Source organism: Henckelia pumila, chromosome 2 (genome assembly GCF_033568475.1).
Source record: "Henckelia pumila isolate YLH828 chromosome 2, ASM3356847v2, whole genome shotgun sequence".
Lineage (NCBI taxonomy): Eukaryota > Viridiplantae > Streptophyta > Magnoliopsida > Lamiales > Gesneriaceae > Henckelia > Henckelia pumila.
In genome coordinates this window covers 68,908,276-68,919,747 of record NC_133121.1, presented here as the reverse complement: position 1 = coordinate 68,919,747, position 11,472 = coordinate 68,908,276, and the positions used below count along the sequence as shown (strand labels likewise).

Below are 11,472 nucleotides of genomic sequence, written 5' to 3'. Positions count from 1 at the left end.
AGATGATATCATTCGTAGATGTATCCCAGCTAAAGAGGTAAGTTCTATACTCTCACACTGTCACACAGGTCCGACTGGAGGCCACTTCGGCGCGGGTCGTACCGCTGCTAAAGTACTACAGTCGGGATTTTATTGGCCTTCACTGTTTAAGGATTCTTATGTGATATGAATCTAGATGAGTAAGATTAGCAAACACGATTATAAATTAAATCGCACCCTCTAACCAATAATCAAGAGATCCAAAGAGTTTTTCCCAATCTTTGAAACAAGTAAAATTGATAGACTTTTGGATTTCCACCTTTAATCGACGGGACAATTAAAAACAAAAATCACGACAATCGAAACCAAAGAAAACCTTCAGATAACTTGTATCACAATCTTCAGTGAAAAATCAATCGACAAACGCTTCCAAGTAATTAAATTGGAAAAAGTTTGATTTGAAAAGCCAAAGCAAAGCTTTGAATAAAATTCTAGAGAGAATTTCAATAATTTGTGTATAAAATGAATCTGAATTATTATGAATGAAAATAAACAAAGTATTTATAGTTTACAATAAAAAATAAAAGATAATGCAAAATATTTCCTAAAGATATCAAAGATATCATCTAGAAAGTTTCGTAGTAGTCTTAAAATACTCAAAATAGACAAAAGTTATCAAAAACCCACGCGCACACACAACACGCCAAAGTGTGTGTTTTTCCCGGAAAAACTCGCTTGCTCGAGCGGACACAACCCACGCTCGAGCGAGAGGTACTCTGTCCCACGAATTCACTTGAACTCGCTCGAGCGAACACAACCTGCACTCGAGCGAGAAATCCTCTGCCCAAAACTTTTAAGGGGCTTGCTCGAGCGGAAGAATAGTGCGCTCAGGCGAGAATCCTTCTGTCGAATTTTATTCTCTTCATTCTTTTTGACTTTTAGCACTTCAAGGATGCATAGGCAACTCCCAAATTGATCTTCAAGTGCTCCCATTCCATCTTGATAATTTAACATCAACATTTGAAGTGCCTTCTTGAATTTGTTAGCTCGGCTCCTCGTTATTGGCCCACGTGAAACTCCAATGGATCTCGAACACTCTTTGCCACTTGATCCACATGCGAGCTATCCATGATCACATCATCCTCCCCTTCTTGAAAATGATTTGTCCTCAAATCTCGTTCATCTCCTACATCCAACAAAGATAATTCAGAAACATTAAATGTATTACTCGCATTATACTCACCTGGAAAATCTAGTTTGTAGGCATTTTCGTTGGTTCGTTCCATGACTTGAAAAGGATCATCCCCTCGAGGTAACAACTTTTAATGCCTTTCTCCAAAAAACGCTCTTTTCTCAGATGCAACCAAACCCAATCACCGGGTTCAAAGACAACCTTCTTTCTTCATTTATTTGCTTGCTTAGTATACTACAAATTCTTCTTCTTGATATTCTCACGTACTTTTTCATGCAAGCTCTTCACAAATTCAGCTTTCTTCTTTCCATCCATATTAACCCTTTTACTCATAGGTAACGACATCAAATCCAATGGAGTCAATGGGTTAAAGCCATAAACAACTTCAAAAGGTGAATAATTCGTAGTAGAATGCACACTACAATTATAAACAAATTCAATAAATGACAAACAATCTTCCCAATTTTTCAAGTTCTTTTTAATAATAGAGCGCAACAATGTCCCTAAAGTTCTATTAACTAGCTCATTTTGTCCATCAGTTTGTGGATGACAACTAGTAGAAAATAACAACTTAGTTCCATGTTTTCACCACAATGTTTACCAAAAGTAACTCAAAAACCGAGTATCCCTATCAGAAACAATACTTCTAGGCAGGCATGCAATCTCACAATTTCATTAAAGAAACAAAGGAAAAATAAATTTGTTGGTCCAGTAACTTTATTTCCTTTGGGTTTTGATCCATTAACTTTTCCGATGTGGGTTTTGGTACACTAACTTTTCATTTTTAGTGTTTTTTGGTCCAACTGCATACATGTCAGCTTTTGATTGGTCCACATCATCATTTTGAACCAATCAAAAGTTGACACGTATGCAGTTGGACCAAAAAACACTGAAAATGCTAAGTTAATGTACAAAAACCCACATTAGAAAAGTTAATGGACCAAAACCAAAACATAAATAAGTTAACGGACCAAAAAACTTATTTTCCCAAGAACAAATCTGCAACATGCGAAGCATCGTCTGATTTTTTACGAGCAATAAAATGTGCCATCTTTGAAAACCTATCAACCACAACATAGATAGAATCCCTCCCCTTCTTAGACCTCGGTAACCCAAGAACAAAATCCTTAGAAATGTCTACCCATGGTTCATTTGGTACTTGAAGTGAAGTATATAACCCATGTGGTTGTGATCTAGACTTTTCTTTCTTACAAGTCACACACCGCTCACACATTTTCTCAACATCATGATTCATATGTGGCCAATAAAAATGTTCATGCAAAATTTGATATGTTTTAGCCACACCAAAATGCCCCATTAAACCACCACTATGCGATTCCCTAACAAGTAATTCTTGAATTTAAGTCTTAAGAATGCATAATTTATCTTCCTTAAACAAATAGCCATCATGCAAGTAAAACTTATCCCTTGGACCATGCATACACGATGCAAAGATCTCACTAAAATCATCATCACTCGCATACAACTCTTTCACATGCTCAAATCCCAAAAGTTTAGAATCTAAAGTAGTTAAGAGCACGTACCTTCTTGACAAAGCATCCGCTACTACATTCTCCTTACCTTGCTTGTACTTGATGACATAAGTAAAGGTCTCCACGAATGCTACCCATTTTCCATGTCTTTTATTCAACTTCTGTTGCCCCTTGAGATGCTTCAAGGACTCATGATCCGTATGAATCACAAACTCCTTTGGTCTCAAGTAGTGCTGCCACGTCTCAAGTACTCTCACCAACGCATAAAACTCCTTGTCGTAGGTAGGATAATTCAAGATGCTCCACTCAACTTCTCGCTGAAGTACGCCACAGGAAGTCCCCCTTGTGTCAAGACGCCTCCAATTCATACACCTGATGCATCACATTCAATTTCAAAAAGTATTAGTAAAATCATGCAAAACAAGTAAAGGAGCATTAATCAACTTTTGCTTGATGATATTAAAAGACTTCTCTTGCTCCTCGCCCCAATGGAATGGAACGTTTTTCTTGATAACCGCAGTCATGGGTGCCGCCAATGTACTAAAATCCTTCACGAACCTCCTGTAAAAACTCGCATGTCCATGAAATCTTCGAATTTGACCAATGGACGTAGGCGTCGGCCAATCCCAAATGGAACCCACCTTTTCTTCATCAACTTTCACACCTTGTGCACTCACAACAAAACCAAGACATACGAGTTTTCTTGTAAAAAACACACATTTCTTCAAGTTAGCATATCAATGTTCAGCACGCAATGTGATTAGTACAACTCTCAAATGACCCACATAATCATCCAAATTTTTACTATATACCAAAATATCATCAAAATACACCACCAAAAACTTTCCAATAAATGCACGCAAAACATGATTCATGAGACACATAAAAGTACTAGGTGCATTAGTCAAACCAAAAGGCATAACCATCCATTCATACAACCCATACTTTGTTTTAAATGCGGTTTTCCACTCGTCTCCCTCTCTCATCCTAATTTGTTGATAATCACTCTTAAGATCAATTTTGCTAAACACACTAGCACCATGCAGTTCATCTATCATATCATCTAGTCTAGGAATAGGATGCCTATACTTGATGGTAATGTTTTTGATAGCCCTACAATCAACACACATACTCCAAAAACCATATTTCTTAGGTACTAACAACACAGGTACAACACATGGTGACATTGACTCACGCACAAAACCTTTATCTAAATGTTCACTTACCTGTCGTTGCAACTCCTTAGTTTCCTCCGGATTGCTCTTATAAGGTGGATGATTCAGCAATGCACTCCCGGGTACCAAGTCGATTTGGTGCTCAATCCAACTCAAAGGTGGTAATCCTTGAGGTAGCTCCCCCGGAAATAAATCTTTGAACTCCTGCAAGAGAGAAATAACATTGCTCGGAAGATCATCCGGCTATTTCCCTTGTGTTAAGGAGTAACTCCTTATGAAACATCAACACAAGTGGAACATGAGAATTCCAAACATCTCTCAACTCACTCTTTTGAGCCATATATATATTTCTTTCAGCCTCTTTCCTTTCAATTTTTTTTTCATCTATCTTTTTATCATTCTTTTCTTCTAAGGCCATCTCACTTTTTTGTTCACTCTTTTTTTCGGCCTCATCTCTCTTTTTCTTTTTCATTTGATCCTCCAACACTTGCTTTGGAGTCATAGGCAATAATACAATAGGTTTTTTTTTTCATTACAAAAGAGTATCTATTTTTAAAACTATCGTGCACCACTCTCCTATCAAACTTCCACGGTCTCACCAATAAAATATGACACGCTTGCATATGAACCACATCACAAAAAACCTCATCAACATACTTGCCAATAGAAAATGCCACCACAAATATCCTATTAAATCTCACTTCCACACAGTCATTGAACCATTGCAATCTATATGGTTGAGGATGCTTCAAGAGAGGCAACCCCAATTTTTTCATAAGTTCGCAACTCGCTACATTGGTACAACTACCCCCATCAATAATAAGACTGCACACCTTCTCATTCCCAAAACAACGAGTATGAAAAAGATTTTCCCTCTGGCTCTCTTCCTCCTCCTTATATTGTGTATTTAAAATTCTTTGTGTCACCAATAATTAACCAACAACAGCCCCAAACCCATCCTCATCATCAGGATCTACTAACGCAGGCATATCATCATAATTTTCTCCATCACTTTTAGACTCCACATCACCACAAGCATTAATAATCATCAACTTCTTATTTGGACATTGGCTAGAAATATGGCCAATACCTTGACACCTAAAACATTTAATATCTCTAGATCGAGTATTAGAAGTTTCAGATGTACCTTTAACCACTTGCTTTGGTGCCTCTGATTTGGTGTCATATTTTGGTTTGGACACCGGCTTGTTGTCCTCCCGTTTTGCAATTTTTGGATGCCAAGAAGTTGACGATCCTCCACCTAAAGGAAGTCGGCCATCTCCTCTTCTCTTGAGCTGTTGCCCCACCTTCATGGACGTCTGCACCATTTTGTCCAAATCCAAACAGTGACGAAACTACACTTGGTCTTGGATTTCTCTATTCAAACCGCACAAAAATCGAGCCATTGTGGCTTCATTATCCTACTCGATGTTGGTCCGGATCATCGTGGTGTCCAACTCCTTGTAGTAATCCTCCACGCTCTTTGGACCCTGCCTCAAAGTCTGTAAACGCCTGTACATATACGATAATAATGGTTAGGCACAAAATGCTTCTTCATCACACACTTCATCTCTTCCCATGTCTCGATAGGCGGCTCTCCACACCTCCTTCTAGTGGTCACTAATTGATCCCAACAGATTAATGCATAATCTACAAACTCAACCACTGCCAACCTCACTTTATTAAGATCAGAATAGTTGTGGCAATCAAACGCAAACTCCACATGCTTCTCCCATTCCAGATACGCCTCCGAATCAGATTTTCCATGGAATGCTGAAATTTTCATCTTAATGCTACTAATATTCACATCCTCCTTACTACCCTCCATATATTTTCCACGTACCGCTTCTCGCCTATGTCTACCCCCATGTACTCTTCTCTCCCCATCTCAATTGTCATCAAAACTCTCCTCATCATCTTCAATATCATTCCCCTTCCTATTTTTATTTTTTTCCACTACCACTACTCTCTTCCAATTTGCTCATCAGCTCATGAAGAGGCTCCAACTCCGACCTCATCACTTTAGTAAATTTCCCCATCAACGCCTCCATTTGAACCTTGGAAATTCCTTGGTTTACACTTTCACTAACATCTTTATTAGGATTCATGGTACCTGCAAGAAAATCATTATTAATAAATTTTCTCACACAAGTTCTCACAGTTCACTACAAACGAATCACTCAATCCCTCCTTTTTTTCACTCAAATTTGTGATAAGGCCTTGCTTTGGAGAGTAAAGGATCAAACCTTCAAGTTCAAAACTTTTAAACGCTTGAAAATTGACTCACAAATATTGCACAAACACGAGTCAAGAGACTTATGAATATTGAAAGAAACATGGCACCCAAAAACTCACAAGACACAAGAAATTTTCCACAAGCTATTTTATAACTTTTGTTTTCTTATATTTCGGCCTCTACGTTATTTTTTGACCGATTTCAAATCTTTTTTTTAATTTTCGATTTTTCTCTTTTTTTTTTGTTTTTTTTTAACTTATAACTTGTAGCACAAGCACGAGAATTGGATAACCAGTTTGAAAGAAACAACATAGAATTTTGATATGAGATAGACGAAGAACGAAGAACAAAGAACGATAAACGAAGAACGAGGAACGAAGAAAGAATATAGATTAAAGAAGGATACGACTTACTTGAATCAAAAACCTGACTCTGTTACCAAATAATATGAATCTAGATGAGTAAGATTAGCAAACACGATTATAAATTAAATCGCACCCTCTAACCAATAATCAAGAGATCCAAAGAGTTTTTCCCAATCTTTGAAACTAGTAAAATTGATAGAATTTTGGATTTCCGCCTTTAATCGACGGTACTATTAACAACAGAAATCACGAAAATTGAAACCAAAGAAAACATTCAGATAACTTGTATCTGACAATCTTCAGTGAGAAATCATAGTGATTTTGTAAGGACCGGACCACCGAGACTTCAAATTTCCAGGAAAGAGCCGCAACCTGGAGTTAAACAACAGAACTGCTTCCCCTTCCATAAATTCTCTATGACGAATGCATCGGTCATGTATTCTTTTTGTCCTCTCTTTGTACGATACCGCCATATCGTATGCTTGATCTCGGAATTCCTCAAATTGGTTTATTTCAAGAAATCTCTTCTCACCTGCAGCAGCAAATTCAAAATTTAATGCTTTGATAGCCCAATATGCTCTATGTTCTAACTCAACTGGCAAATGACATGCCTTTCCAAACAGCAATCTATAAGGGGAAGTGCCTATAGGAGTTTTAAAAGCAGTCCTATAGGCCCATAATGCATCATCAAGTCGAAGTGCCCAATCCTTTCTATTAGTACTCACACTTTTTTCTAAAATTTGCTTAATTTCTCGATTGGACACTTCTACTTGGCCACTCATTTGGGGATGATAAGCGTAGAAACTTTGTGCTTGACACCATATTTCTTCAAGAGTTTTTCAAAGAGCTTATTACAAAAGTGGGTGCCACCATCACTAATAATTGCACGGGGTGTACCAAACCGGTTAAAAATGTTTTTCTTCAAAAATTTTAGGACCACCTGTGCATCATTATTTGCAAAAGCTTCAGCCTCTACCCATTTAAAAACATAATCGACGACGACCAAAATGTATTTTTTTGTAAAAGAGTTTGGAAATGGTCCCATAAAGTCGATTCCCCACACATCAAATATCTCACACTCAATAATATTATTCTAAGGCATTTCATGATGGTTTGAGATATTACCTGTCCGCTCACATCTGTCACATTCAATGACATAAGAACGCGCATCTTTAAAAAGATTGGGCCAATAAAACCCACATTCAAGTACCTTAGCTGCCGTTTTTATGGGCCCAGCATGGCCACCTAACTCACGGTCATGACAATGACTGAGGATGCTTTTCATCTCTACTTCCGCAACACATCTCCGGATCATAGAGTCCGCACATATTTTAAACAAGAAAGGTGTTGGAGAACGCGGCGATTAGATCAATCAGTATTGATACCCGGTGCAGCAGAAGTTTAAAAATTTTATATGGAACGATTCCATAATGGGTATCAAAACTTTTACGATTAAATTGTGTGTGTAAAAATTAAATAACAATTATAAATTTTTACCTTTAATCTCGAATCGAGATTTTGGACACCAACAGATTGCTCTGCTCTTGTTGTATATCCCTGTAACTGATGGACGAACTGTTCTTCAATCAGGTCCACGAACGGATATTTAATCCCTCTGATAGATTGCACTAGAAAATCTATCAGAAGTTTCTACGAAGAGATTAACGAATTTGATCCGTTAAACCAGACTGTAATTCAAAATTCACAGACTGGATTTTACCGAGCAGAGGGGAAAAGGGGGCGGCCACTTCAGAGAAAAATAATTAGGTTTTTCGAAAATTTGTGACCTGTTGTATTTAATTTCTGTACTGCAATAACTTATTTATAATGTAGGCCACTAACATCTTAGGGCCCATTAGTCATAAGTTCAAGCCCGACAAGCAAAGCCCGCATGTTCAGAAATTAATATAAAATTCATCGTGACTCCGATTGATAAACCGATTTCACCAATGTGCACAGAAACCATTTCTGCACCTTTTAAAGTCAAGATAAATTTTTCTGAATCCAAATTCAGTGATTTCCAAAAATGCCCATCCCTATGTCATTTTAAAAAATCTTACTCCTCTACTCATAATTAAGAAGCCCAACTTCTTTGTTCATTAAATTTAACTCTTTAAATTTAACTATCTCAACGGGGATTAAAAATCCATTACTCTGTGTGACCCTCAATGGTTCAGGGATACAGCTAGCCGTGGGCTCACAACTCCTTGTGACTCGGAACAACAATTTCCGACTTGCCCATCGAATCATGGTATGAGCGCCTAGCAACATCGCCCCATGATTCCCTAGGTATCACTGATAGTGCCTACAAGAACCAATAGATTTTGGTTAGCATACAGTACGGTCCCTTCATCCATATATCCCGATCGAATCAACAACCATTGGTATATCGAGAGTCGTTCGAGATTCGATAACTATGCAATACATCTTGAAGATCAAATAGTGACATCGCATGTGTTACTAAGAAACCATTTCTTAAAACACATCATGTACTCTGGCCAGAGATTCGTCACACTAATATCTCCTCAGATCGCATAGGATATCCACACTCGCAAGTATGTGGTGAATCCTTGACAACAAAGCATCGACTCCTATATGTGTTGTAACTGTACCCAATCCCGACACCTGATGACCCCAATAGAGTCGGTAAACGAGTCAAAACACAGTACTAGCATATAGAGTCTCAATGATGTTTCAAGTAGTAAGGACTAATGGTGTACAACCAAAACCGCGGATTTTATCCACTCGATAAGTGATAACCACTTGGAAAGTCCGGATAGGGTAGTTCGATCATTCATCGTATGAATATCCATTTGCATGCTTCGAACATCTCTATGTTCCTTACCAATGAAACGTGGTACTCTGCATCGCAAATGCTAGTCTCAAACTCGAGCGATCCTTATCCTTATTATCGGACGGCTCAATCGACTAGGAACAGTTTAGAATATACAGTGACTATAAGATGTGTTTCATGATAGACATCTCCATGTTCTACCACATCTTACATACACTATAGTATATTCAAGGTCTTTATCAAAACAACAATAGTATATCACATATAACAATATGAAGAAAGATAAAGTCATTGCCATTAATAAAAGTGTAAATAATATTAAACAAAAGATTGTTTATACAAAGAGTCATCAAAGCCCTTAGCCACAAGTTGGCTCACTGGGCACCCACTCTTTCAAAAGGTTCTTCCCAAAAATAATGCTTCACATCGGACATAAACTTTTTCTTTTGATGAAAAGACAAGTTATGTGGGAGTGTGCTCGTGACCAAGTAATTTGCAAAATTAGCATACCATGGCGAGTGTTTTATGGCAAACAACTTTTCATCAGGAAACCAATCATCTATGTCCTCAGTATCATTCTGTGCACAATCAGGAATGCATTCTAGTCTAGATAGGTGATCAGCAACAACACTTTCTACTCCTTTTTTATCTTTTATCTCTAAGTCAAATTCTTGTAAGAGTATAATCCACCTAATCAACCTAGGTTTTGCATATTTCTTAGCCAAAAGGTGTTTAATTGTAGAGTGATCAGTGTATATCGTGATTTTCAAAAGTACAAGGTATGAATGAAATTTGTCCAGTGCAAAAACTACAGCTAGCAAATCCTTTTCAGTGGTAGCATAATTCAATTGAGCCTCATTCAGGGTTTTTCTAGCATAGTAAATAGTACGGAATACCTTGTCTATCCTCTGACCAAGTACACCTCCGACAACCGAGTCACTGGCATCACACATTACCTCAAATGGAAGATCCCAATCCGGTGAAGTCAGCACTGGTGCAGTAACCAATCTTTCTTTCAAAAATTCAAACTCCTGCAAACAAGTGGAATCAAAATTAAAAGATGTGTCTTTCATCAATAACGAAGACAGAGGTTTTGCAATTTTTGAAAAATCTTTAATGAACCGCCGATAAAAAACGGTGTGGCCTAGAAAACTTTTGACTCCCTTGATTGTCGTCGGTGGAGGTAGATTCTGTATGACTTGCACTTTGGCCCTGTCCACCTCGATTCCCTGCTCCGATATGCGGTGTCCTAATACAATACCTTCGGTCACCATGAAGTGACACTTTTCCCAGTTTAGTTCCAAGTTTGTTTCCTCACATCTCATCAAAACAGTGTTAAGATTATTCAGACATGCATCAAAAGACTGACCAAAAATGGAAAAATCATCCATAAATATTTCTAGAAAATTTTCGACCATATCATGAAATATAGCAGTCATGCATCTCTGAAAAGTTGCAGGAGCATTGCAAAGACCAAAAGGCATGCGTCTATAGGCAAACGTACCATATGGGCAAGTGAAAGTTGTTTTATCCTGATCTTTAGGTGCAATCGCAATTTGATTGTATCCTGAATACCCATCTAAAAAGCAATAAAAATCATACCCAGCAAGCCTTTCTAGCATTTGGTCAATGAAAGGGAGGGGAAAATGGTCTTTACGGGTTGCGTCATTCAATTTTCTATAGTCTATACACACACGCCACCCTGTAACTGTCTTAGTAGGTATCAACTCATTCTGTTCATTTTTAATGACAGTTATTCCCCCTTTTTTCGGTACACATTGAACCGGACTCACCCATGCACTATCAAAAATGGGATAAATGATACCTGCATCTAGAAGTTTTATCGTTTCAGCCTTTACTACTTCTTGCATCTTGGGATTCAATCTCCTCTGTGGTTGGACCATGGGGTTGATGTTCTCTTCCATTAATATCTTGTGCATGCAGATAGATGGATTAATGCCTTTGATATCTGCGACCTTCCAAGAAAACACGCTCTTATGACTTCTGAGAACATCCAGCAGTCTGGTCTCCATCTCACCTCTTAAAGAAGAAGAAATTATGATAGGTAAATTTTCATTCTCTCCTAAAAATACATATTTGAGATGGGTAGGTAATGGTTTCAATTCCACAGTCGGTGGTTCTTCAAGGCTTGGTTTCTGTAGGACTAAATCCTTCCGATCACCAAGATCTTCGAGTCTGATCTTTCCACCTTTTCGCCACGACTGGTTATCATTCAAG

General features: G+C 37.9%; 2 protein-coding genes across 2 annotated transcripts; both read right to left on the bottom strand.

Annotated features, from left to right (window-relative positions):
• Nucleotides 1-1,147: 1,147 nt before the first annotated feature.
• On the bottom strand, nucleotides 1,148-5,667 carry LOC140877722 (uncharacterized). The gene is made up of 9 exons (XM_073281288.1): nucleotides 5,513-5,667; nucleotides 5,265-5,351; nucleotides 4,781-4,937; nucleotides 4,484-4,672; nucleotides 3,891-4,043; nucleotides 3,223-3,386; nucleotides 2,716-3,036; nucleotides 1,439-1,589; nucleotides 1,148-1,165 (listed from the first exon to the last, which is right to left on the bottom strand). The coding sequence occupies exons 1-9, from the start codon at nucleotides 5,665-5,667 to the stop codon at nucleotides 1,148-1,150; spliced, it is 1,395 nt and encodes a 464-aa protein (XP_073137389.1).
• A 115-nt stretch (nucleotides 5,668-5,782) lies between these two features.
• Nucleotides 5,783-7,222, bottom strand: LOC140877721 (uncharacterized). Its single transcript, XM_073281287.1, has 2 exons — nucleotides 6,772-7,222; nucleotides 5,783-5,952 (listed from the first exon to the last, which is right to left on the bottom strand). The coding sequence occupies exons 1-2, from the start codon at nucleotides 7,220-7,222 to the stop codon at nucleotides 5,783-5,785; spliced, it is 621 nt and encodes a 206-aa protein (XP_073137388.1).
• Between the last annotated feature and the right edge of the window lie 4,250 nt (nucleotides 7,223-11,472).